General features: G+C 39.3%; 1 protein-coding gene across 2 annotated transcripts in view; it reads left to right on the plus strand.

Annotated features, from left to right (window-relative positions):
* The first annotated feature begins 1541 nt into the window (after positions 1–1541).
* Positions 1542–27524, plus strand: part of LOC123514051 (cell division cycle protein 123 homolog) — a 47200-nt gene continuing 21217 nt past the window's right edge. Inside the window, exons 1-7 of one of the 2 annotated variants that reach the window (XM_045271637.1) lie at positions 1542–1731; positions 9694–9859; positions 10788–10883; positions 14367–14480; positions 14744–14864; positions 16124–16246; positions 24337–24476. In XM_045271637.1, coding sequence (XP_045127572.1) covers positions 1658–1731; positions 9694–9859; positions 10788–10883; positions 14367–14480; positions 14744–14864; positions 16124–16246; positions 24337–24476 — 834 coding nt within the window. In that variant the 5' untranslated portion in view covers positions 1542–1657. The remainder of the gene's footprint in view (positions 1732–9693; positions 9860–10787; positions 10884–14366; positions 14481–14743; positions 14865–16123; positions 16247–24336; positions 24477–27524) is intronic. The other variant, XM_045271636.1, reaches the window with a different exon arrangement.

Raw genomic sequence — 27524 nt, forward strand, 5'->3', positions numbered from 1 at the left:
CCTAGAACATGGGTATCATGGTGACATGTAGGTAACTTTAAACCACTCGACAAATGGCAAAGTGTTTAAGGCTGTACGTGGTGGGATTCGAACTTACGCATGGACGTCTGCCCGATCCCACGCTCACCACCTTATCCACTATGCCCCCGCCTAGTGCCCCCCCACCTTTCCTACCTTTGCCTAGGGCGCAAAAATTCTTAAATCCGCCCCTGCAGCTGAGCATAGCGCAGGAAGACCGACTGCAGAAGGACAAGGCAGAAGACGTGGAGGGCATAGAGGGAAAGGCAGAGAATGAGGTCGTGGAGGGGCAAGGAAAGATAGAGGGCAAGGCTGAATAGGTTGGCAGGACCAGTGTCTATAAGTGCTCGGACTGCGTACTGCTGAGCACCTCTAGGAGTTGCTGCGCCTGCGGGCCTGTATGGGAGCCTCGGCCAGTGAAGCCGCCGACAGAGATGGAGACGTACATTGACATCCTGGCGGCGGAGCACGTTTCCGTCTTCTTTTTCCGTCGTTTTTCTGACGACTGTCAACTTTTGCAGACGGTCAGAGCTGATGAAGAAGGAGCGGAAAGTCAGAGCTGGCAGTCCTTCAGGCAGAATTGTTTCGCAGTTGTCTATCAGATGGTTAGTCAGGCATGGAGGAGATTACATACATCCAGGACACAAGTGGGAGTAAGTCAGGGAGGGCTGAGTTTTCCTATGTCAGATCATCCTGCCAAACCACTCTATGGGAGCACATACCACGATGCATGCAGAGTCCGACACTCACCGACCTCAACATATACCATTTGCAGATAGTGTCTCTCCAGTAGGCGCGAGTAAATGTTCACTATTCATAGTATAAAAAATAAAGGAAGGGAAATTTGGCTGGGTTTTTTTCATCTCTGAGATTTTAATTGCGATTAATGTAACCATTAAATCATATTAATAATTACTAATCGTATGATATATGAAGAAATTAAGACAAAATAGAAAACAATAAAGCTTTCTATCACAGCCGCGCGTCAGATACAGGCACGAAACTCACATGTCATGTAGAAGCGATCAGTGACCTTATCATAAACGTAGAAAATTGTGTATCACACGTACGTTTAGTATGACTGTAATAGCATTCGAGAGTAAGGTGAAATTCGAGATTTTCTAAGTCCAGTTAACTCTGCACCAATCGAGAGTAGGTATTAAAATGATTTTCTTTTGTTCATAACTGAAATTTCTAGCATAATAGGATTTCATGCTAACCTATCTATAGACCTCCAACCACGCGCTGCGAATCCTGAGGCCACCAATGACGGCTTTCCATTTTTCTTTTGTAGGTAGAGACTCAAGTCCGGCTTTCTGACAGAGGCTCTTTCTAGGTGGAATCATCTTTACTCTGAGGGCTCTTTGTCACTTGTTAAGGAATGAAAATGTAACACTTATAGTATAGGATAATTCGAACAATTTGTAGAGAAACGCCACATTATGCGTGAATCCGTGTATTTGGGGGGCATGAGTTCCATTTGTACCCCGTTGGCAATACTGAATACTCTCCTCTCGCTACCGTCACTATCATCAGCTGACGTGAGAGTACTGAGTGATCAGTGATCACCAGTGTCTGGTTGTCTTCATTGATATCTGCAGTTTTCATCGTGTCCTTGTGTGGTAGTGGTGTGTGTACCATGAAAATTCAAGACGTGACGGGGTGCAGCTTCCCGGTGTGGTATGACAAGTTCAAGAAGTGCTCCATCAAGAGGTGAGGAGGGTCGGGCGGGGAGAGCCACACAGCCACACACATGGACCGCTGCGGCGTGTTAAACACCTCAGCATGTTGTGATGGCTGACGCAACACTGTCACAGCTACAGTCAGACTTGGTGTTGCGTGACAAGGCCTTCCAAGGAGTGTTTCATTTTTTGGTATTTTAAGGAAGACCAACATATAAATGTGTATTTTCAACATTCACATGTGTGTTTGTTACCTAAGGCTTCCCTTCCTTGTTGGTCGATCGTGCCCAAAGCTGCTCCTCGCCCACCCTTATTTCTACACCTAGTTGGCGACCTTTGTTGTTGTGTAGCAGTATGGTCAAGCCCAAGGAAGGTGTGGGACGGGTGGGGAACTGGTGCCACCAGTTTAGGCACTGTCCTAATAAAGTCCCTCCAACTCCTCATTTCTCATCTCCCCCTTTGCAGCTCTTTCACTTAGCTGACATGACAGGGGGATGAAAATATATTAACCAAAACTAATCTAACTTAACCAAACCCTAACTTTGACTTAACATAATGTAAACTAACCTAGTTGAGGCAATATGCACTGCTGATATGTCTTCCTCAGAACCCTTCTGACCAGTAGCATGGTTAGGTTTTAAGTTAGCTAGGATAGATTAAAGTTAGGGTTAGGTTAGTTATCATATTTTCATTCCCACATCATGTCAGCTGAGTGAAAGAGCTGCAAAAGGGGAGCTGAAGGGATGACCTTATTAGGACAGTGACATCCAGCCAGTATGCCTGTGCCACATGTGTTGATGAAGTAAGTGATGACTCTATTGGCTGTGATAGGTGCTCAAAGTGGTTCAATCCCAAGGTTCTATGTATGTGTCTCAGATGTTATATCAGAAAATGGAGGATCTCGAGTGGCATTTATATGTATTGATTGTAACAGAAGGACAGTGGTGCAGTACAACAACTGCACAAGACTGTTTAATGATTATGTAAAATTGTGAATGGTTTATCAACCCAAATTGGTCCAATGAATTCCAGAGCTAGGTTTCAAATACATCTCAGGATGATGTGCAATTAATGATAGGGGACAAAGTGCAGGAAATATAGGAACACAACAAGAAGAAGGACTCTTATTATAATTTGTGGCTGTAATGCAAGATCTGATGTAGAGATTACAGAAATAATGAAGTATGTTTTCCAACATTTGATTGGGTGGTTCTTCTCTAAAATCACTGCTCCACGCCGATCTGTATAATACGTATAGCACAGTGCAGTATATGTAACGTGTTTACCATCAGTGAGAGTTTTGGTGAGTGCTCAGCCTTAGTGTGTCGTACACAAGCCTTCAAATGTGGTGTGTTCGGCGAGTTTTCTATAAGTCCAGCAAGCTGCGGCGAGCCACGGAGCTCCATCACACTCGGAAATGAGCAGTACACTGACTTGCATTTGTTTCTAGCTGGGGTTTGTGGGTAATTGGTGAATAGGATTCTTATTGTGTCTATAGTTCTTTTGTCCAATGACGTGCCACCACCTCTTAACAGCACGAGCTGCGCCAAAGGGAATTTGCTATATGTATTCGTAGGTGGGGCACAACTGGGCAGACAGGTGCACAGACATCTGTGTGAGCAGTTCAGCCATGGCCACCAGTGACACTAGTTGTAAAGGTTGCGAATTTGATAACTGGGAAATCATTGCTCCTGCGATGCAAGTCAGTGTACAATCGAGAAGAGGACCAGCCAGGACCTTCATCCTTTCGTTAAGGTATTGTGAGGAGGGATATTGGTAGAGGTAGGGCATATTGTGTGAAGCTATAAGAGAACCGGCATGGGGGGGGAGGGAAACTGCCCCAAAGCAAGGATACGGTAGGTTAGGTTAGTGTTGGAAGGGGGGTCTGGGGGGTGCAGCACCCCCAGTTAGGTTAGGTTTATGTTAGGGTTAAGTTAGTGTTGTAGGGGGGTCCGGGGGGACCGCGCCTCCCCGGCCAGGTTAGGTTTATGTTAGGGTTAGGTTAGTGTTGTAGAGGGTGGGGGGTTAGGTTACGTTAGGTTAGGTTTTTGTCGTTAGATATTTTTTGGGATCGCCATATCTCACCTCTTTTGGCTGCCCCCCAAAAACCCCCGATTCCCCACAGTCCCCCAAGGTTGTTGGGGGGAGAAGGGGGGAGCAGTGGTTCTGTAGTTTTACCGATTGGGTCAGCTGTTGTAGTAACAAATGTGTTTTGCATCAACAAGGACAAGAACATGTACAGAGGCACAATCACTGTTGTATTAATGAAAAATAAACAACTTGAAAAAGTCAAGGATCTGGGCAACCATGAAAACTTCAAAGACCTGACTTTGAATCAGCTGCAAGTTTTAAGGGAGCAACGTTCTGCCAAGGCCTACAGTGAGGCTAGTGGTATGCATGATCGTGCCAAGGTGGTGCTGCTGCCCCCACCGAGAGGAGACTGAGGTGGTGCAGCACATCCCAACAGGCAAGACATGGCAACACACACTTGCTGTCCAGGCTGGTTAAGATGGTGGTTCTATTTTATTAGGTATAGATTTCCATCCCAACTGGCAGTCTTACCCCCTTATACTGGCAATACAATACACTTCCATTTCTTAAACTAAGGTGTTATTAATGTAGATAGCCTAACTTATAAGTTAAATTTTATTAATGATTTCACATTATCCTATAACCTAGATATCTTATCCATCACTGAAACCTGGCTTGTGTCCTCAATGCCAGACTCATTTGTAAATATTGATCAGTTCACTGTTGTTAGAAATGATGTTGAGGGATCTATCTCTGAGCATGGTGTGTGTGTTTATATTCGAAAAGGTATTAGTTATGAATCTTGCAATGTAAATGTTTCTAATGTATGTGCTGTCCACTTGAAGGAATATGTCATATACTTAATATCAGTGTACAGGCTCCCATCTAACTCTCTACTGCAGGATGCTTTACTGATTGATTTCCTATCAAATTTTTGTGTGGGTAAGGAAGTTGCTGTTGTTGTTAACTTCAACCTCCCATCCATCACTTGGTCGTGCGATGGTCTGTCAGTTCATGACAGAATGTTCCTGAATTGTTTTGGCACATTAGGGCTGACTCAGTGGGTGCACAAATCCACTTGTATATCCTCTGGTAATACTCTTGATCCAGTCTTGACAAGTGAACCTGATAGAACAACTAATGTGAAAGTATTACCTCCTTTGCCTCAGTGTTAGCACTCTCCTGTAATTTTTTACTATCTTTTCCAAATTATTCTGCAAAATGACCAGCATGACTCAGTCTCGGTCTCCCATTGTCAGTGGCAAAAAGAGCAGTATGATATGATCAAAACTCACCTCTCACAGATTGACTGAAATTATGAGATTCAACCTCTGGATGTTGATCAAATTATGCCAAATTTTCTACCCTTCAGTCTCTCATTGATCTATTTGTACTTCAGAAATCCCAACACAGTGATCCACTCTAGCTCTTCAAACCCCCATGGTCACTGCTTACTAGGAAGAAGGAGGTCTAAAAACATTTCAAACATATGAGACACAGACTTGGCAGAAACTCCCAGCAAGTTCTTTTGGATGACTTCTTTATTGCCAGTTGTCAGTAACCATCTTACTACCTTACCTAACAGACTGACTATGAGGAACAACTGATGACAAGAGCTAAGTCTAACCCCAAGCTAGTTCACACATTCATTGGTCATAAAAAGAAGGGAAGACCAACTATCAGTCCTCTGAAGAAGAATGGTGGCAACCTGACCAGTAATTGTACCAACATGGCAACTCATGAGCCAAGCCATTTGTCACAATATACTCCACACACCCTTTGCTCCACCCTAAGGTACACCAGGACTGTGATGACACTCTGAACATTGTGGACCATTCCTGACACTCTGCTACACTTACTGAAATATCTTGATGGAGCATCGAGCATGGGTCGTGATGGAGTTCATCCCAGACTTATTAATTCCTTCAACACGAGGACATGTATTTTGTGTCCTCAGAGTGCTCATGACATATCCGAGGAAGCACATACTGCATCATGGTTTTTTTTTCCCAGATACTGTATGAGATCTTTCAGGATGTAGATCATTTATGATACGATGGCTTACTTGACTTTAATTTTTATTACAAAGGTGTATGATTTGCTTGTAACTAGAGTAAGTATCCATGTGCCCTGCTGGCAATGATTTTATTTTATTTCATTATTTTTGGGGGAACTAATAGATTATTTTACCATAAAAATTAATGTTTCTTGTCATTCATCATCTTCAGAAAATGGCCAAGAGCAGGCAAACTAAAGATTTTTCTCTAAAACTTGCATGAGTTCATTTCATAATGTACATACCTACTATGAAAAATAATTTGCTATTATCACTCATATCCATAGAGAGAGAGAGAGAGAGAGAGAGAGAGAGAGAGAGAGAGACAAGTCAATAGGTGTTAGGCCTCTTCTCTTGGACTGGATAGACAGACACTTTAAAGTAAGCATTGCTGGAATGTATGGTGACTTGTATGCTGTACAAGATACGGAATCAACTCACAACTGAAGCCCTACTGAGTATTTACTATACACTCTGCTATCCTTATTTTATTTATTGTGTCTCAGTTTGGGCCTGCACTTGGCCCTCTTTCATAAATAGATTAAAGATAATTCAAAACAAAATTTTGCGATGTATATTTTTTATGGGTAAATTCGACTCAACATCCAGTTTTTTCTAATCACAAACTATTGAATTTCTTCGATATTCATAAGTGTTTTGTCCTTTTCTCCATCTTCAAATTCATTAAAAGATATCCAAATAATAACCTATTTAAATGTGTAGATTCACCGTATGCAACAAGAGGTGGGAACTTGAATTTGGAGTGCCCGCAATTCCGCACACAGTTATTCAAGCACAGCATATTTTACTTTGGTCCACAGCTATGGAATTCCTTGCCTCCTAATATAAAAGATATTACTAGTATCAGTTACTTTCAGTTTAAAAGAAAAACCAAAGAACATTTCCTTAGCTGTTTATAACTAGCAGCTTGCAGTTCATCATTTATTTGTATTGTATGATAAATTTACTTTAAAGCTGGATATAAATTATTCAGGAAGTATATATATACATATATGTGTATGTATGCACAAGTATTTATATAAGTAATATGTTCGTATGTATGTATAGTGTGAACGTGATTGGGTGAAATATGACTTATTCTTGTATTTCTATAAATATATTGCCAAGTGAAGTCTTCCAACAGAGTCACCACATAGTTTAGTAACTCCGTCTATCAGGGAGCCTTGGCTCGATACACCATGCCAATCAACACATCTGTTTAACCAATATATGTACATGTCAGGAAATGGCAATAAATTTTACTTTATTTTACTTTACTTTACTTTACTTCTCTTTACTTGCTGTAACCAATGGTGTGCCTCAAGGCTCAGTTTTGGGCCCACTGCTGTTTCTTGTGTATGTGAATGATGTCACCTCTGATGTGTCTTGTAGTTTCAAACTGTTTGCCATTGACCTGAAACTGTGTTCAAATAAATCACTCCACTGTAAGTCAGGCCCTCAGGGGTCTTACAGAAGGCCAAAGAGATAGTGGTGTGAGCTCATCATCTGATGAATCCTGATGACAGAAATTAATATAAACAAATTTGCAGTGTTAAGAATTCAGAGAGGATCATTTCATTGAAACCTTGTGGCTCCATAAACTCTAGCTATTACGTAAAGGATGCATCAATTAATTTTCTGACTTTTCTGATCTAGGAATGAAAGTTGATGCCTCACTAAAATTTCATTAGCACGTTCATAACATTGTTTCTAAGGCTGGAGCTCTAGTTAGCAATTTGTTGAAGGCCACTGTATGTTGCTCTTCATCATTCATGGTCACTCTTTATAAAACCCATATCAGACCCCTTTTGGAATTTTCTTCATGTCTGTGGTTCACTGGGTATCCAGATAACAACAACTTGCTGGAATCTGTATAGAGGAGGTGGACCAAATACATTCAGGGCCTGCATGACAGGAGTTATTCAGATAGATTAATTTAACCAAAGTTTAACTCTGTGAAGGGGAGACTCTTTGCGCAGACCTTGTCAAGTATTGGAAAATCCTCTACAGACTATCAACCATCCAGTCTGAGACACTGTTTGTTCTTGTCCCATCAGTGGGCACTCGGGGACACTCTTACAAGGTCTTCCCAATGCACCATAACCTGAAATCAAAATGGAATTTTCTCCCAGAGACACATCTTTGGAATTTTCTACTTACTCAAGTCACCCAAACAAACTCATTAGTCTCTTTTAAACTGTTGTTACATGGTGCTTTGGGAAACCTCTTGTTCAAGTATGATGAATATTATATTTTGTACTTATTCAAATGCTATACATGGTGTACTATACAGTCAATACTTAAATCTATTGCAAATCATTCATATCTTGATCTGGCACACCAGCAGCTCTGGGCTCCCCATAGTTCTACTTACTTTTTTGGTTATTTTGTGCTACAGTTTCGTTAAGCAAGGGAGCCAACCAGGTAAGTCAGCCAGGTAATGTAAGTCCTGCAGATGTTTAGGGAGTTACTGTACTCCTCAATCAGCCTGTGTAAATAGTTCTTTGAATATCTAGCTAAATCAGGCTAAGATATGAGGTGTACATACACTATGGTGTGTTGTTGCCAAAACAGCTTGCCATCTGTAAAAAAAAGGAGATTGTATGGTCAATTTGCAGTTTCACCAAACCATGGAATCTCTGACGAGACTCCTGTTTTTCTGGTGATAAATGTAATGAATTAACTGATGGCATATTCCTTCGCAAATGAATTTTTCAAGTTATGACTGTAATTCATCTTGAACTTAAGCCTCATTCTCAACAATCTTGAGGAACCTGTGGAAAATCAGGGTTTTAGGTGGGGGAGCAATGAATTGAGTAATGTGCATTGCAAAAGAGGTCAGAAATCAACAAAATCACATAAAAAAAACTCTGAAAATACTTTGATGGTGGTGGCGGCTGGATGTGGCTGTGGCAAATGTTGCTTTGTTTATGTTAAGCAGCATTCCAGCGCTACATTTCAGGCTGTATCTGCTACAGCACACTCTCCAAGGGATAGTAAACAAACCCAACCTTATAACCTTCTAGCTGGGGGAGGAGCTACCATGGGGTACAGCCCCATGGCTAGAAGATTATTATGTCGGATTTGGTTAGTAACCCTTGAGGGAAGTCCTGAGGGCTGTGCCTTCCTGGGTCCCCTGAGTTCTTAGTACATTGGTTCTGGTTAGTAATCCTTGGGGGGTGTCCAAGGGGGAGCACAGTTTCCTCAGGTTAAAAGGTTATAAGGTTGGGTTTGTTTTTCATCCTTTAGGGAGTGTGGTGTAGTGGACACAGCCAGAAATGTAGTATTGGAATGTTGATTTTGTTGATTTCTGACCTCTTTTTTTTTTTTTTTTTTTTTTTTTTTTACATTACAAGGGCACTGGCCAAGGGAAAACAAAGTGTTGGGAAAAAAAAAATCCCGCTGGTTGCCAGGCCCTGTTAAGAGGAAAGTAGGAGAAAGAGAAAAAACAAAAAAATCTAAAAGGAGGGTCCAGTTAACGTAAGAGGTGTCTTGACACTCCTCTTTTGAAAGAGTTTAAGTCATAGGCAATGCACGTCTCTTGATTTAATGCTCCCCCACACAAAAACTCCAATTTCCCACAGGTGCCTCTAAGACCATTGGAAATGAGAGGTAGGCATAAGTTAGAGTTTAAAAAAGTAAGTCATTACTTGAAAAATATTCACTTGCGACAAATTATATATATATATATATATATATATATATATATATATATATATATATATATATATATATATATATATATATATATATATATACCATCAATCAATTGACTGCATTTCTCACTAGAAAAAAAAAAAAAGTCATATCAAGATTTCATAGTTTGGTGAAACTGCAAATTGACTTGATTGTTTTTCCATTAATGGATGACATAGTTCATATAAGATGTATCATATCTTTCAACAGCCTGGTGATGCCCCTGACCCCAGAAGTGCTGACCTACTTGCAGGATGATGGCACTCTGGTATTGCCTGAAGGTTCACAGCCTGAAATGACATATGAGCGTGGTCCCATGCCTGAGGAGCCTGCTCAGGACTGGGACCACTGTGAGACCTCTGGCAGTGTTGTTGAGGTTTGTGTTGGGTAAAGAGGGCACCAAGTTTTATTTATGTTCATGACTATAGTAAAGCCAAAATGCACTGACCCATAAGGTGAGGCTGATAATCCCTACAACATTGCCATATATATCACTCATTACTTCAAAGATGACAGAGTAACAGTTCTTTGTGAACTGTTACTCTGTCTTCTTTGAAGTAATGAGTGATATATATGGCAATGTTGTAGGGATTATCAGCCTCACCTTATGGGTCAGTACATTTTGGCTTTACTATAGTAACATTGGTAGGTTAATGAACTTTGGTATCATAATATCACATTAAGTAAGATAAAGCTAGAACCTTGAATGATAGTGCATGTTTTCAGGTTCATATTCAATCTTGCTGGAGTTTTGTCCCCTGTGTAGCTTAAAGGGAAGGAAGAGGAATGTGTATACAAGTGCAGAGCTTTATGTTTAGTATAGGTAATGTCAGTGTATTATTTGTATAGCTTACACATTTTTTCCACATATCAATATGATTTGGAAATAATTGATTATCTACATTTAGGATACAACATACTCCATCAGAGAAGATATTTAATAGTCCTGGGTGATAGTTGTGGTAGGTGTGTTGAAGCCTTGCCAGTCCCTGACCTTTACTTTTTCCATAGTCTGCCTGATGTATGTAATTTAGTACATAATTATTCATTCATCCCAGTACTGCAGTGTTAATATGTAATGAATTACTGGGATGAACATATGACTGAAAGACTTCATACAGTGCTATTAGTATCTGCTTGCACAAGTAGGTTCTTACCACACACACATAAAAGTTTGGTACTATTCCAACACTTAAGTACAGAATGGGAGATAGAGAGAGAGGGTGGTGCAGAACTTTTATGTACTGTACTACTTAATTGACCACTTTCTTTTCTCCCATCTCATTTTTTTTTTCTTACACCAGGGCCCTAAACTGGAAGACTTCACCAACAAGATCCGAGATGCCATTGCTAAACTGGGAGGAAGTGTATTTCCCAAGCTAAACTGGAGTGCCCCAAAGGTTAGATTCGGATGTGTGACTGTCATTAATATTTTTATTTCCATCAAGACATTCATCTCAAAATACTGTACTCTGTTTCTGTTCTTGCATCATTAGAGGAAATGTTTTTTACTTCATCTGTAGCTTGTAATGGTTGAACTGAGATTACACTTGTCTTATTTAAAATATATCTTGGATATTTCTCAGTGTTAGTGACTTGCTGAAACGATCACCTATGTGTCATTGCTGGCAAGAGTCATTAGCAGACAGTGCATCTATAATCCTTAACTTTTCCTGATTTATTTGTTTGTCAAGTATGAACCTGGTCATAGTATGTGTGAGGAGACCGTAGACATGCTGAAACAATAATTACTTCCAGTGAGGTTTCAACCACTGGATCAGAGGGTGCTGTGAACTCATCAATCACCCAGCTGTGCCCTCACTAAATACTTCCCTTTGTGGTTCACAGTACTAAGGGATAGTCACACCCTGTTCACTATAGACAAGTCTCTTCCTCATGCAAAACTAATGCACTTAATTACGCACACCTTCTACTCAAAATTGTACATTACAGTCAACCATCCGCTATCGCACCTAATTGATGCATCTATCACTGCATGATAGCCAAAATCCCGATAGCCAAAGTGAAGAACCTATGGTAATAATTCGAATTGACACTTGGACCTCCAAGCTGTCATTTTTTATTTTTTGTCACTTTTTGCCCAGTTTTTGTAAGACATAATAGTATAAAAATTAAGAAATAATACAGCATTAAAAACTTACCTAATCAAGAATCATAATAACAACATACAGGTAACCCGATTTACACGATAGATGCGTTCCAAGAGGCATCGCGTATATCAAAATTCGCGTAAAACAAACTTGTAATTCTCATAAGAAACAATAGATAGTAGGGGGGGATGCGGGATGTGGTCCAAAAAAATTTGTACAAAATACCAGTCCAAATATTAGAAGTGTATTTAAAGTAAAGGGAAAAGCAAGAAATAATAAGAGAAAGCAAAAAATAGTAAGAGAAAACTACAAAACTAAGAATGCGTCACTCACTGTGTCACTGCCTTCACCATTCACACCACAGTCAGTCACCATCTTCCTCTGAGCTTTTCCACTTTATCAAAAATGCACTTATCAAAAATAACGCCATAGTATAAAAGTAAACACTAGTAAAAAAATAAACGCAGGACGCCAATGTCTTCACCCCTCACAAGCACTTGCCGTCGCTGTCCACTCTCTGGCGCGCAGTTTGAAATTGCGTCTGGCGCTCAGTTTGAAAATGTGGTTGGGCCAAATCGCGTATAAGCAAACTGATCACGCAAATTTAACTAATTATAATATTTTTTCGGTCACATATTAACAAAAACGCGTAAATTAAACACGCGTAAATCAAGAGTTACCTGTGTATACATTTTGAAGCATTTTATTTATCATATTTGACGGCATATAGCACACAAGAGTATATAAGATGCACACCTATTTCAACTAGTCAAATTCAGGAAAAAGAGTTTTTAGTGCATATTAGCCTATACTGTTGAAAACAATCTAGCAGCAGCCTCTCGGTTGGTCTTCTTGCTGCCACCAGACACCATTTTCTCCATGGGTGGAGGCCTAAAAGCCCTTGCTGCTGCTCTATTGCCATGTTCTTTGGCATAATCTACCACTTGTAGTTTGTAGGAGATCGTGTAGCTCAATCTTTTTCCTCCTGCTGCCATAGCAATGAGTGTGTTGATGTGCTTTGTTAAGATCTTGAACTTGTTACTCCTCACCACTAGATGGTATTGAGTCAAAGTGGCAATCAGCTGATATTTATAAACATGCATCACAGCCTCACAGGTTAGATTGCTTTCATTTTTCCGATAATTTGTTTTTAAAGTGATAATACAGGTAATGATAATACAGGTAATGATAATGATGCAAACAGCTAGTATAGGTAAAAGTAGTGGGAAAAGGTGAATCCTATCTGCCCTCAAATACAGTACCTCATTGTGGATGATTGGGAGTTAAAGTGGATGGGTAGATTGGAGAAATATGTGAGGAGCTATTTCTCAATAAAAATATATAAAGAAACTCAACTATCATGTCATGTCATAACCTAGAAGTTTTTGAATGACTGCTGCACAATAGCAGTAATTTCATTTGTGAAATAGAAGTATGTGCAGCTTTTTCAGTGTGCGCAATAGCAGAAAACATGATAGCGGAAGGCGTTATAGCTGTGGGTTAAGTGTACATATGGCCTTGAAGTTCTCATCTGGGGAGGGGACCAAAGATGTCCCCAGGTTGTCCTGCTCTTCTGGTATGGACCATAAGTGTCTTAACATCCCTCTCAATGTTTTCTTCAATAACTTTTGCAACTGTTCATAGTAACTATTGCAGGTAGAAAAAGAATCTGAAGCTGTATCTGTAACTTTTTCATCTTGGGGTATCCACCCTTCTGACTGTTTTATTGCTGCTGTAGTAGACTTGCTCTTCTCCTAAATCTATTAACAGTGGTGTTCCTCAGAGTTTTGTCTCTTCACCTATTCTCTACCTATAAATCCATTAATGATCTATTCTAAACCTTACTTCTTGTCCAATCCACTCTTACACTGATAATACCATCCTACACTTTTCCATGTCTTTTTTGTAGATGTCCAACCCTTGAGAAAGTAAACAGCTCATGCAGGAAAGCCTCAGAATGGATGACTTCTGATTTTGCAAAAATTTCTGATGAGGGCAGAGCAAACTTAGTAATATTCAATGCTTCAATTTTTTTTTTTTTTTTTTTTTTTTTTTTCACCAAACATTCTCAGTTGTATAATTCAAACTAGAAACCTCCCATCTCATCATTAGCTAAAAACAGCTTCTCTGAAGTTATGCATTGAGTTGTCTCTGCCAGTTCTTGTTTTCACCATCAGCTCCTAACTGTGTTAGGGGGCCTTATCTGCTCATGTATGGACTAAGGAGTGTGCATCATATAACTGTATGTGGCAGTTCCACTCATTTTACCTTTTTAGACAGAATAAAATTAAAAACTTTTTATCTTAGTGCCTTTCCTCTAACTGATTGTCTTCAGCCTCTCTCTCGACTGCAATGCTGCAGCTCTTGCTATCTTCAACTACTAAGTTTATGCTAACTGCTTTTTTGATCTTGAAAACTGCATGCCTCCCTTTCTCCCAGGGGCATGCTGTACAAGACTTTCTTCTTTCTTGTACTCCTATTTTGTCCAACTATAGTGTAAGAGTTAACCAGTACTCTCAATCCCTTTCTCTGATAAACTGTGGAACTCCCTACTTGTTTCTGTATTTCCTCCTTCCTTTAACTTGAACTCTTTCAAGAGGAAGGTTTCCAGACACTTATTTTTGATGACTACTTTTGATGCTGGGGAGTTGTTTTTTCATGCTATTTTATTGCCTTTGACCAGTGCTATTCCTGCAAAAAAAAGTTTTTTTTCTTTTTAGCAAAGTTTTCAGTATGAATTATTTAGATTCTTTTTCTGTATTTTAATGTCAGGATGCCTCTTGGATTGCCTTCAACAACTCTCTACGGTGCAGCACTCCAGGGGATGTTTTCCTCTTGCTCAAGAGCAGCAGCTTTGTGACCCACGACCTCACTGCTCCTTTTAAGGTTTGTAGTCCCTTAGGTCTTTGTCTTTTGGTTGAAAGCTGTGTTTTACTCATTGTAAAGGAAAAAAATATCAGTTGTTGTATTTGATGCTTCATCTTGGATATAATTACAGGAATAGCTTTTCTCATAAATTCAATTATACAAGGATTATTCAATGTTTAACTAGTTTTATTTATTTACTTATTTATTCTTATCTCCTCTGAAACAAATCTAGTAATTTTTGTTTGTGGAAACTGTAGTTTTCAAGTCATGATCATTTACAGGACTGTGATGACTCAAGTGAGGGCGATTCACATGTTGACTACTGTCTTGTTCTCCGCAAGTGGATGGACATCAACCCAGCTTATGAGTTCCGCTGCTTTGTTAGGGATAAGGAACTTGTAGGTGAGGTTTCTGCTCGTTACTTGTTTGTATACCAGTATTCCCTGATGTGTGATTGGGTTATGTCCCTGAAAATCCTGTTGTAAAGCTATGAATCACCTAGCAGACTTAAGATTGAATACAAAAAATAGTAATGCATTCTAAGACTATTATGTATATGTCCTCTAAAGCACATAAAATCCATGATATATTGTTTGTAAATACAGTTATTACTTTAAGTTATTAAACACATGTTGAGATAAACACAAGAATTAAACAATAAGAAGAAATTATGCTTACTCTCACTGCAGTTACTCTCACTATGATTCCCATTCTGTTGACATTACCACTAAAATGCCTATTTATTGTTTCTATGAAAAGGAAAAATCATTATAGGTACTCGCTAATGATGGATTGGATGAATGAATGATGAAATAGCTGTGCAGCTCAATATAACGAACTACATATGGAGGGAGATTTAGAGCTGGAGACCATTGCATCATGAACCATTCTCAAGGTCACGCTTTGGTCGTCATAGATCCACAGTTTTATCACTAAAACATGTCTTGACTGCTTATTAGAAAACTCCCACATTTTAAGATCTAGGATACATTATTTACGGGAGCGAATGTGGTTGTTGACGGCTGGCTAGACTGCTCTAGGTGTTTTATTTTCATCTCCCCTCTCTCACTTTATTTGAGACAATGGAGAGGGGAGTTTCCTTTTTTCTTCACTACCTTTTAGGGTTCATCATACATCATTTCATTATGATGAATGAATGTGCTGGGATTGGTATTAAGCATTATGTATCTTCTATACAGTCATACTTATGTGTATGTAGTTAGAGCAGCTTCTTAATGTGAAGCCCCTGTTCACATAGCAGCTAGTAGGTACAGGATGTAATTTGAGGGGTTGTGGTGTTACTGTCCCAGTTTGTGGAGTATGGTGTGGTCTCAGTCCTACCTGAAGATCAGTCTATGAGCTCTGAGCGCACTCTGTAATTGGAAAGGCTGGCTTGGTGACCAGCAGGTGACTGTGCATACAAGTGAAATTCAAGTGTGGTGAGGTGACAGACACCAGTTGTATAGCATAACAAGGGTAGTAAGAGATGAATATTGTAAAAATGAAATATCGTATATCAGTGAATCACATATCGGGGAATAGTACCTTTATATTGTGGCAACAAGTAAGGCATTTCAGATATTTCATTATTTTAGATGTTATTTGTATTCTCTAACATGTGACTGGCACCCATGTAAGCATCATGTGTTACTGTTTTGCAGGCATCTCTCAGAGGGACGTGAGCCAGAGCTACTCCTGCATTGGTGGAGATCATAACAACATTCGCAGCGACATTATCAGCTTTTGGAGGGAAAACATTGAAAATAGATTCCCTCTTCAAAGCTGTAAGTAAAGCAATGGATATTAATTGTTTAAAACATTTTAAAGGGGAAAGCAATACCATAGTCTTGATGAAGAATAGATCATGAACAAAATTATCTATCACTTTTATCTGAGCTCTTCCTCTGTTCCTCAGAGCTGATCTCAAGTAATTATGACAGAAGTATATATATATATATATATATATATATATATATATATATATATATATATATATATATATATATATATATATATATATATATATATATATATATATATATATATATATATATATATATATATATATATATATATATATATATATATATACAGCTGTAGATATACATATGCATACAGTATTTGTGAAAAGTGATGGCAGGAAGTGATAATGCCATCACTTCCTGCACAAATAATTTTCCCCACCACTGAGTGTGGAGCAACTGGCTAATATGGTACAACCTGACAACTTAGCAGCAGAGAGCAGAGCCTCTGTGGCAGTGGTGTGAGGTGGATGTATAAAATTTTCTGCTCTAAGATTTGGTCAGTTTTGCCTTTTAACCATTGTCAAACAGTACCTTTACAGCACATGCCTAACCTAACACCTAGGCATGAACTTACTAGGACACAAGTGTCCAGGATAGAGACACTCATGAAGGATGGGAAGAGTAATACAGAGACTATTAACCTTACACATATTTCACACAGAACAGTGCAGCATTGGACAAAAATTAAGGATGGTCTTGCCAGCTTACCCACTCACCAACTAGATCTGGTAGGTATGAAATAACTGAGAGAACACTGAATCTCCTCAAGTGGCAAGTGGATGCCCACCCCAGCTTCACAGCCAGACAATTGAAGAAAACAAGCCCAAGCTTCTCGTGGGAGTCACACTTAGAGTCCTGCAAGATTATCTTAGAAAGAGTGCTGGGATTTTGAAGATACTGTGCCATACATCATGCCAATGATGTCACTGGTAATGGCTCTAGAGGCACTGCACAAGGAGGTGAAGCCCCTAGGACTCCAGGTTTCCTAGCCCAAGACCAAGGTTCAGGTGTTTGGAGGCTTACTGGATGAAACAGTACAATCTGTCCATGCGTGTGGTGAGGACATTGAGATCTTGAAAAATTTCACATACCTTGGTAGTGCAGTGTGTAATGACGGTGGGTCGAGCCAGGAAATTGGCCTAGTCCACAGTGTTAAAGACTCGCTCAACACGAGTATTTGGCGTTGTCGGTACCTGTTCAGATGGACAAAGATTCGGATCTTCAAGTTGTTGGTGATCCGTGTCTTACTTTATGGTTGTGAGACATGGATGCTGAACACCGATCTGAAGAGGTGAATTGATGTCTTTGGTACTAGATGCCTTTGCAGGATCATGGGATACCGCTGGTATGACTTTGTGTCAAATCATCAATTGCTCTGTGAGACTGATTCAAGGCTGATTAGCAGCATAGTCTGTCAATGCCAACTGTGACTACATAGGCATGTGGCACGCTACCTGGAAGCCAATCCTGCATATCAGGTTATCTCCGAAAGGGATAATCCAGCATGGAGGAGGCCAAGGGGATGTACGAGTGCACAAAAGATGGACCATTGAGCAGTGGAGGAGTGTTGTGGATGGATGAGGCTGTGTTCACAGTGTTTGGTAACATGGATGAATATGTGTTTTGGCAGCAGAGTAGCAACACATTGGAACCCTGCAACATTTTACAAACAACAAAACATCCAAATGCAAGTTTGTACCTCCTCAGTGGCAGTGCCTCCTCCACAGCTCTTGGAACTCCATCCCCTCCAGGTGGCCTGGTCAGCCAAGCTGCTCTATGTCACAATGGACGACCAGTTGACCTGAAAGGAGCATGTTTCCACTACAGTCAGGTAAATTGCTTAGAGGCTGTACATACTGTGCAGACTCAGGTCCCTGGGGATGCTAGCAGGCGAGTTGAGGGGGGGATGTACCTCACCTTCATCACGTTGAATAATTTTTGGGATAACAGAGACGGGATAGCACGAGCATAGCTCCCTTCCCATATGCTACAACTAGGTAAACACACACACACACACACACACACACACACACACACACACACACATCGTCGATGGCGGAGGTGGTCGCTGAGCTCCAGAGCAATCATCTATAATTCTACAGTTACCTAAGAGTAACCAAGGTGGGAAAGGAGCTGGTAATGTTTGTCCCGTCTCCATATAGTCATGTTAACTGTTGATTAGCAAAATAATGTCCAGTGAAGGTAAATATAAACTGTAGCCTGCGTTTGAGCCATCAGCTGGTTTGTTTACGTCTGCGCAACATGGCGGCCGTGAACTCGAAAGAGGAATCAGACTTCACAGGGTTTCAAGGAATAATGGAGAAGAGCGCTTATGTGAAGAAAATTCTGGAGTTAGAAGGTAAAATTGAAAAACTGTTTGAAAAGTATGAGGGCCTGGAAACGAGTTATGACAATGTAAAGAGAGACTGTGCCGATATGAAGAAGGAAAATGCAGCACTGAAAGAGGAAGTTAAGCTAATTAAAGTGAATTGCGAAAAATGTGGAGAATCTCTAGGAAAAGTGATGGAGAAGCAGGCTGAATGGAAAAAAAGTCAGGAAGTGGAAAGAAAGGAGGTAAATTACAAAGTTGCAAGTCTGGAAAAGGAAATCAAAGAGTCAGGGAGAAAACTTTGGGCCTTGCTGAAATTATAGATCAACAGATCATAGAAGAGAAGATAGCTGAGAAAGTGGTGAAGGTTATTAAGTCAAATGAGACATTGGTGAGGGAAACTGTAGACAAAAAGAGATGTGTGGTGATATTTGGTGTGGAGGAGGATAAGACACCGAGTAAAATGGAGAGAGAGAAAACATAAAAAGGTGATAAATAATATCATTAATGTGGTGCAAGAGGAGGAAAAGACCTAGTACAAGAAATAGAGGACTTCCATAGAATTGGAAAGTTCACAAGAGAAGGTATGAGGCCAATAAGAATCAAACTTAAGTCACAAAAGGATGTAGATGAATTGGTGGAGAAGTCATGGAGGCTAGCCCAGCAGGAAACAACAAGGAAGATTTGGTTGAGAAGAGATCTCGGTGAAAAGGAAAGAGAAATGTTAAATGAGTTGAGAAAGGAGGCTTTGAAAAAAATGAAGAGAGGACAGAAGAAGAGAAGAAAGAGTTTTTCTGGAGAATCTTGGATATGAGACTGAGGAAGTGGTTCATAACCCAGAAAAGTACAGCAAGAAAGGACTAAAGAAACTTACATATGAGCGAAATGTAATGTATTCCAACATAAATGGAGTGATATCGGGATTTTAGAACTCAACGATTACTTGAGGGACAAGAACCCAGATATTGTGGGTCTTACTGAAACAAAACTGAGAGAGGAGAAGACCTGATGAAGGTTGGAGAAGGAAATATAACGTTTGGAAAAGAAATAGAGTAGGTAAGATGGGAGGAGGAGTGATGTTGCTGGTTAAAAAGATATAAAGGTGGATCAAGTGAAAAAGGTATGGGAAAGGCAGAAGTGCTAAAGATCAGAGCAGAAACTAATGAAGGAAAAAGAGGCACTACATAGTGGTGTACGTACCACCTAAGACAAATGCATGGTCAGTACAGGAATATGAAGAAATGATAAGTGATACAGGAACATGTCTGGAAGAAATGTTGGGTGGCTGTGAACGAACTATAATGATGGGAGATTTTAATTGTAAAGAGGTGTGTTGGGAGGACTGGTCAATGGAAGGATCAGAGACAACATGGGGAAATACACTATTGACACTGGCAATGGAAAATGTGTTAACTCAGTGGGTCAAAGAAGATACTAGGTTTGGAGGAGAGGGAGCATCGTCAAGACTGGACTTGGTCTTTAGTACAGAGCCAATGGTCATTGAGGAGATGAGGGTGGAGTGCCCTTTAGCAAAGAGTGATCATGCAGTTTTGGAGTTCAAGGTGATAGACGAAGAGAAATCTAGAAGAAATGAAGAATATAAAGTGGGAAGATGGAATTATGCCAAGACAGATTTTGGAAACCTAAAGAAATTCTTTCAAGAGACAAATTGGATGAAATTCAAGAGTGCTAAGGAGCAAATGAAAAGTGGAAGGAATTTATAAAAATATACAAAGAAGGTGAGAAAAATTTGTACCAATAAGACAACATAGAGAAGTTGGAAAGCAGGACTGGTTTAACGATAGATGTGAAAAGGCTAGAACAAGAAAAGAGGATGCATGGAAGAGGTGGAGAAGGAAAAGACGGATTAAGCAGTGGGAAAGTTACAAAAGAGCAAGAAATGAATATGTGTTGATTAGAAGAGAAGAAAGAAAGAAACAAGAAAAGGATATAATTGATAAATGTAAAGACCAACCAAGGCTTTTTACAGACATGTGAACAACAACATCAAAAATAGAGAAAGTATTGAAAGTTTAGAAGTAAATGGAGTATACAGTGAAGATCCCAGGGAAATGGCAGAGGCTATGAATGGATGCTTTCGGAAGGTATTCACAAAGGAGACTGCTTTTGACAAACCACTGGTAATGGAACAGAAAGGGATTATGAAGGAGTTTCAAGTAACTGTGGAGGAGATCAAGAACATGATGGGGAGTTTAGAAGTGAGAAAAGCTGTGGGACCTGATGGGGTATCAGGATGGATTTTAAGAGAATGCAGGGAGCAATTGGCAGAAAAAGTTTGTGAAGTAATTGATGCCTCATTAAGGGAAGGTGTAGTGCCCCAAGACTGGAAAAGAGCTAACATTGTCCCAATCTATAAATCAGGTAACAAGAGAGACCCATTGAACTATAGACCAGTGTCACTTACAAGTGTGGTAGCTAAGATGTGTGAGAGGGTGGTGAAGACTAGATGGACAGACTTCTTGGAGAAAAATGACATACTTTGTGAGTGTCAATTTGGTTTTAGGAAAGGGCGTTCATGCACGACAAACCTGATATGTTACTATTCGAGGGTGATAGATGTAATACAGGAAAGAGATGGTTGGGCTGATGGAATATATCTGGATTTAAAAAAGGCCTTTGATAAGGTACCACACCAGAGACTGATCTGGAAACTTGAAATGGTAGGAGGAGTGCATGGCAGTTTACTAAAATGGATGGAAGACTTTTGGTAGGAAGAGAAATGAGAACAATAATTAAGGACAGACCATCAGAATGGGGATTGGTGGAGAGTGGAGTTCCACAGGGATCAGTGTTGGCACCAGTAATGTTCGCAGTCTACATAAATGACATGGTGGATGGGGTGTCCAGTTATGTGAGCCTATTTGCAGACGATGCAAAATTGTTAAGAAAAGTGAGATGTGACAAAGATTGCGAACTACTCCAGGAAGACTTGGACAGAATATGGAAATGGAGCTGTACATGGCAAATGGAGTTCAACACGACAAAATGCAAGAAAATAGAGTTTGGCAAGAGTGAAAGAAGAATCAGGAGTATGTACAAGATAGGAAATGAAGACATAAAACCAGTCATGAAGAAAAAGACCTTGGGGTGACAATTACCAATGACCTATCGCCAGAGAGACATATAAACAAAATAATTGGAGAAGTATTGAACTTATTGAGGAACATAAGAGTGGCGTTCAGATATCTAGATGAAGAAATGATGAAGAAAATAATTACTGCAATGATAAGACCGAGGCTTGAATATGCAACAATACAGTGGGCTCCGAACTTAAAGAAACACATAAGGAAACTAGAGAAAGTACAGAGGGCTGCAACGAAAATGGTGCCTGACTTAAGAGATTTGACTTATGAAGACAGACTGAAAAGAATGCAACTTCCAACCCTGGAAAACAGAAGAGAAAGGGGAGACCTGATAGCAATATACAGAGTGATGATTGGCATGGAAAAATGGATAGGGAAGATCTGTGTATGTGGAATGGAAGAATGTCGAGAGGGCATGGGAAAAACTAAAATGGCCACTTATAGGAGAGATGTGAAAAATATAGCTTCCTCATAGAAGGGTGGAAGCATGGAATAGTTTAGACGTGGAAGTGGTCAACGCAAGGAATATTCATGATTTTAAGAAAAGCTGGACATTAATAGATATGGAGACGGGACAACACGAGCATAGCTCTTTTCCGTATGTTACAATTAGGTAAATACAATTAGGTAAATACACACACACACACACACACACACACACACACACACACACACACACACACACACACACACACACACACACACACACACACGAGAAGCCACAGAGTAATAGAGAGACAATCTATATGAAAGAGATTAAAGTAACCAAGCTTGAAATAAAAGAGTTAATGAAGGAACTGGATGAAGAGAAGGCAATGGGACCGGATGAAGTCTCAGGCAGAATACTGAAAGAATGTAGGGAAGAACTAGCAAGTCCTATATACAACATCATAAAATGCTCAATAGAAAATGGAACAGTACCAGTAGAATGGAAAAGAGCTGAGGTGGTTCCCATATATAAGAGTGGAAGGAAGGAAGAACCTTTAAATTACAGACCGGTATCACTAACTAGTGTAATATGCAAGATGTGTGAAAGAATAATAAAGAAACAATGGATCGAGTTCTTTGAAGACAACAAATTAATATCAAATAGCCAATTTGGTTTTAGAAAAGGACGGTCTTGTGTAACTAATTTATTGAGTTTCTATTCTAGAATAATTGATAGAGTACAAGAGAGAGAGGGATGGGTTGATTGCATTTATTTGGATTTTAAAAAGGCGTTTGACAAAGTGCCACATGCAAGATTACTGTGGAAGTTAGAGGAGAAGGGTGGCTTAAAAGGAAGCACATTGAGATGGATAGAAAATTATTTGAGGGGGAGAGAAATAAGGACGGTAGTTAAAGATATGAAGTCCAAGTGGAGAGCAGTAGAAAGCGGAGTGCCACAGGGGTCAGTATTGGCACCAATACTTTTCCTCATTTATATTAACGACATGCCAGAAGGAGTGAACAGCTACATAAATTTGTTTATGGATGATACGAAACTGTGCAGAGTTATAAAGCAAAAGGAGGATTGTGAAATACTGCAAGAAGACCTAAATAAGATCTGGGAATGGAGTAAGAAGTGGGAAATGGAATTCAATGTGAACAAAAGCCATGTCATGGAAATGGGAAAGAGTGAAAGACGACCTGTGGGAATCTATAAGATGGGAGATGGAGTAGAACTGGAGAAAGTCAAAAGGAAAAGGACTTAGGAGTGATGATGGAAGAAAACAATCAACCAGTAAGCCATATTGATAGAATTTTTAGAGAAACATATAATTTGCTAAGGAATATTGGAGTAGCATTTCACTACATGGACAAAGAAATGATGAAGAAATTGATAAGTACTATAATAAGACCCAGATTGGAATATGCAGGAGTAGTGTGGACCCCTCATAAAAAGAAACACATAAGGAAATTGGAGAGGCTACAAAAAATTGCTACAAGAATGGTTCCAGAATTTGAAGGGATGACATATGAGGAGAGACTAAAGGCTATGGATCTACCAACCCTGGAACAAAGAAGGGAGAGAGGAGACCTGATACAAGTTTATAAATTGATCAACGGAATGGACCAAGTGGATAATGAGAAACTGATCCTGAGAGAAGAATATGACATAAGAAGCACAAGATCGCATAGTAAAAAGCTGAGAAAAGGAAGATGTCTGAGAGATATTAAAAAATATAGTTTCCCACAGAGATGTATTGAGATGTGGAACAGTTTAAATGAAGAAGTAGTGTCTGCAACGAGTGTGCACACTTTTAAAGTAAGATTGGATAAGTGTAGATATGGAGACAGGGCCACACGAGCATAAAGCCCAGGCCCTGTAAAACTACAACTAGGTAAATACACACACACACACACACACACACACACACACACACACACACACACACACACACACACACACACACACACACACACACACACACACACACACACACACACTTTGTATGTTTCTGTGATAGAGGTGGAGTTCATTTTATCTGAAAATGCAGTTGCAGATGCTGTATTGATGTGAATGTTTGTTGTTTTGAAATATGGATGCAGATATCAATGTGTGTATTATTACAGATGTTCAGCAGAGGCTGATATCTCATACATATCTAATGTATATGTGTATGTTTTATGTATGTATATGTTTTCTCCTTCAGATGTTTTTGATGTGTACCGGCCAGCCAAGGATCGTGTGCTTTTGCTGGACTTCAACCCATTTGGAGAGACAACTGACAGTCTCCTCTTCTCTTGGTCTGAGATGCGCCAGTCAGAGGATGAAGGACAAGGCTTGAGCAGGGCAAGGATATCATGTTTTGGGAACTTGTTAGCATGTGAGACTAGTTATGGAAAACAAGGAAAGAATTTTGGCCATTTCATCATGAACAAGCATAGCTGGGCATGAAAATGAAAAAAATTACCACAATGACCAATAAATTGACAACAATAACCTTGTTAGCAATAACTAATTATAATCAATAGCTGCCAATAAATTTATCATCCAATAACCAATATGTTCATAGATCATGGATTCCAATACTAGTGATAACTTTGTTGATATTTTAGATTTAAAAGATTTATAAATCAAAATCATTATCCAAAAAAACTTTATCTAAAAGAACTAAGAAAGCCTTAGAAAAATTTGAATTCAATGTTTATCCAGTCTCTTCATTAATGAAAAGTACAGTTTTTTGTAGTTCAGTTATCTCACCAGTTTACTTTCACCCGCTTTTTATTGGAACCTATCTCCATAACATGAGAAATCTCACTTTACTGCAGAAACTTGGCTATTATATTTGATACAAGCAAAATTTCATAGCGTGGGGTTGAGGAAATATCCAGATGTATTGGTAGATGGTACACAATTGGCTAGAGCATTACCAGAAGCCAATCCAAATGCTCTTTATATTTTAACTTGCCTCTGATTGGCTGTTCAAGACACATTTTCAAAGACTTATTTTTACTTATTTGTGCTCTATGAGCTGTACATGCTTGCTCTGCTTCCTGTGCAGTACATCATCAGCAGCAGCATTGCATTGCACAGCTACTTCATCTTCATTCATGTCATCCTCCATCAATGAGTAGCTGTATTAATTTTTCTTATTAAGCCAATAACTGTGACATACGTCATACGATTAACAGTGGGTCATGACGACTTATGGCTCTTGATGTCAAGGCTATTTTTAAAACTTGGTGACCTATATTTTGAACTTATGTGTCTTGAAGTGATGGTTGGCAAGTCAGGGTGATTGAGTCCAAACTCCTTACCGTACTACAAATAAGTGCATTTGTCTTGACGTTACAATAGAAGAAATCTTTACTTTACATTAAGCTTCATAAAAATAGGGTAGCCTGTTGTACAGATAAAAATAGTAGCCTGTTGTACAGATAAAAATAAATTATAACCATGTTTTTGCTGGCAACTTGTATTGAGATGATGTCATAGCTACAGGTCACTTGATTTTACGCGATAGATGCTTTCCAAGAGGCATTGCATATATCAAAATTCGCGTAAAACAAACTTGTAATTCTCATAAGAAACAATAGATAGTAGGAGGAATGTGGGATGTGGTCCAAAAAAAATTTTGTACAAAATGCTCTATTTATTTGGCTAAATTAACATGTTTTTATTATTTACCATTCTAAATACTAGAAGTGTATTTAAATTAAAGGGAAAAGCAAGAAATAATTAGAGAAAGCAAAAAATAATAAGAGAAAACAACAAAACAAAGAATACGTAAACACAACTCACTGCGTCACTGCCTTCACCAATCACACCACAGTCAGTCACCATCTTCCTCTGAGCTTTTCCACTTTATCAAAAATAACCCCACAATATAAAAGTAAACACTAGTAAAAAATAAACGCTGGACACCAATGTCTTCACCCCTCACAAGTACTTGCTGTCGCTGTCCACTCTCTGGCATGCAGTTTGAAATTGCGTCTGGTGCTTAGTTTGAAAATGTGGTTGGGCCAAATCGTGTATAAGCAAACCAATTGCGCAAATTTAATTCATTATAATATTTTTTTGGTCGTGTACTAACAAAAACGCTTAAATTAAACACGCGTAAATCAAGAGTTACCTGTACTTCACCACCTGCCGCTTTCTTGTGCATAACTGTTCTGGCATGCAAGATAACTTAACTTCATGTTGAGATCATCTTTCCCTCAGCGTAAGGCGCTCTAAACGTATGCTGAGATGATTGTCACACTTCAAGTCATGATGTCAGATACACACAAGTTGTGTGTCTGTGCCTATACACCACATAAAAAGCATAATATATTCACATTAATGAAAGTAGACTGTCTTACCAGTGTTGTGGGAAACATCTCACTTGTGCATGATATCCTTTAAACAGCGTGGTTATGTGATGGTGTGACATCCGACACCGGCTGCCAAAACAGCTGCCATTCAAATAAATATTTTGCTGTGTAACGTTGATTGAACTGTCATGAATGAGCATCTTTAATCAGTGAATATTGGTGGTGGTAACACTTGTAAAAGCTAACAAAAATAATTTTTGAACAAAGATGTATATATGAGACAGTAATATCTCAGGAGGTGCTTTTTTTTTACAATCCTCACTCCTCAGTCCTCACTCAGTCTGGAGCTAACATGCACTGTAAGAGGGTCATTTCTCTGTGTTTTCACCTAGTGTCCTATATTATGGCATCCAAACATCATTCAACCTCCTCACAGGAAAAAGAATCCAAGAAATCAAGGAAGACTGTAACCATTGAAAAGAAGTTGGAAGTGTTAGACTTAGATCGCCATGCTAGGGGAAAAAGATCTTAGTGATTGACCATGTGACAGGACTGAAGGATAGCACATTGCATGCCATCAAAACTAATGAAATGAGAACGTACGTTTTTATTGTTTCCATGATCTAGTGATGTATCAATAGTTTTTGTTTTTAAGTTTTAGGAAACAAAATTCCCAAAATAGGCAGACTTTCCAAGTGGTTTGGAATGTAATCCCTCCTTAGTAGCATTGTTTTCTATGGGAAAATTATGTTTGAATGATGCAATTTTGAATAATGTGACATCTTCAAGAACATAACCCTCACATTAATTGAGAGTTTACTGTAATGGCAATACGGATGAGTCAATAATGTGGGAAAAGTGATAATTGGATAATTGGTAACCTAATATTGTTATTGTAATAGATTATCATGAAAATGCTCACCTAGTGGATAAGGTGGTGAGCATGGTATCGGGCAGATGTCCATGTGTAGGTTTGAATCCCATCACGTGCCGCCTTGAAACTTTCTCATTTGTCAAGTGGTTTAAAGTTACCTACATGTCACCATGATACCCAGGTTCTAGGTGGAGATGTAATTGCCTTATA

The sequence above is a fragment of the Portunus trituberculatus genome, chromosome 37 (genome assembly GCF_017591435.1).
Source record: "Portunus trituberculatus isolate SZX2019 chromosome 37, ASM1759143v1, whole genome shotgun sequence".
Taxonomy (NCBI): Eukaryota; Metazoa; Arthropoda; class Malacostraca; order Decapoda; family Portunidae; genus Portunus; species Portunus trituberculatus.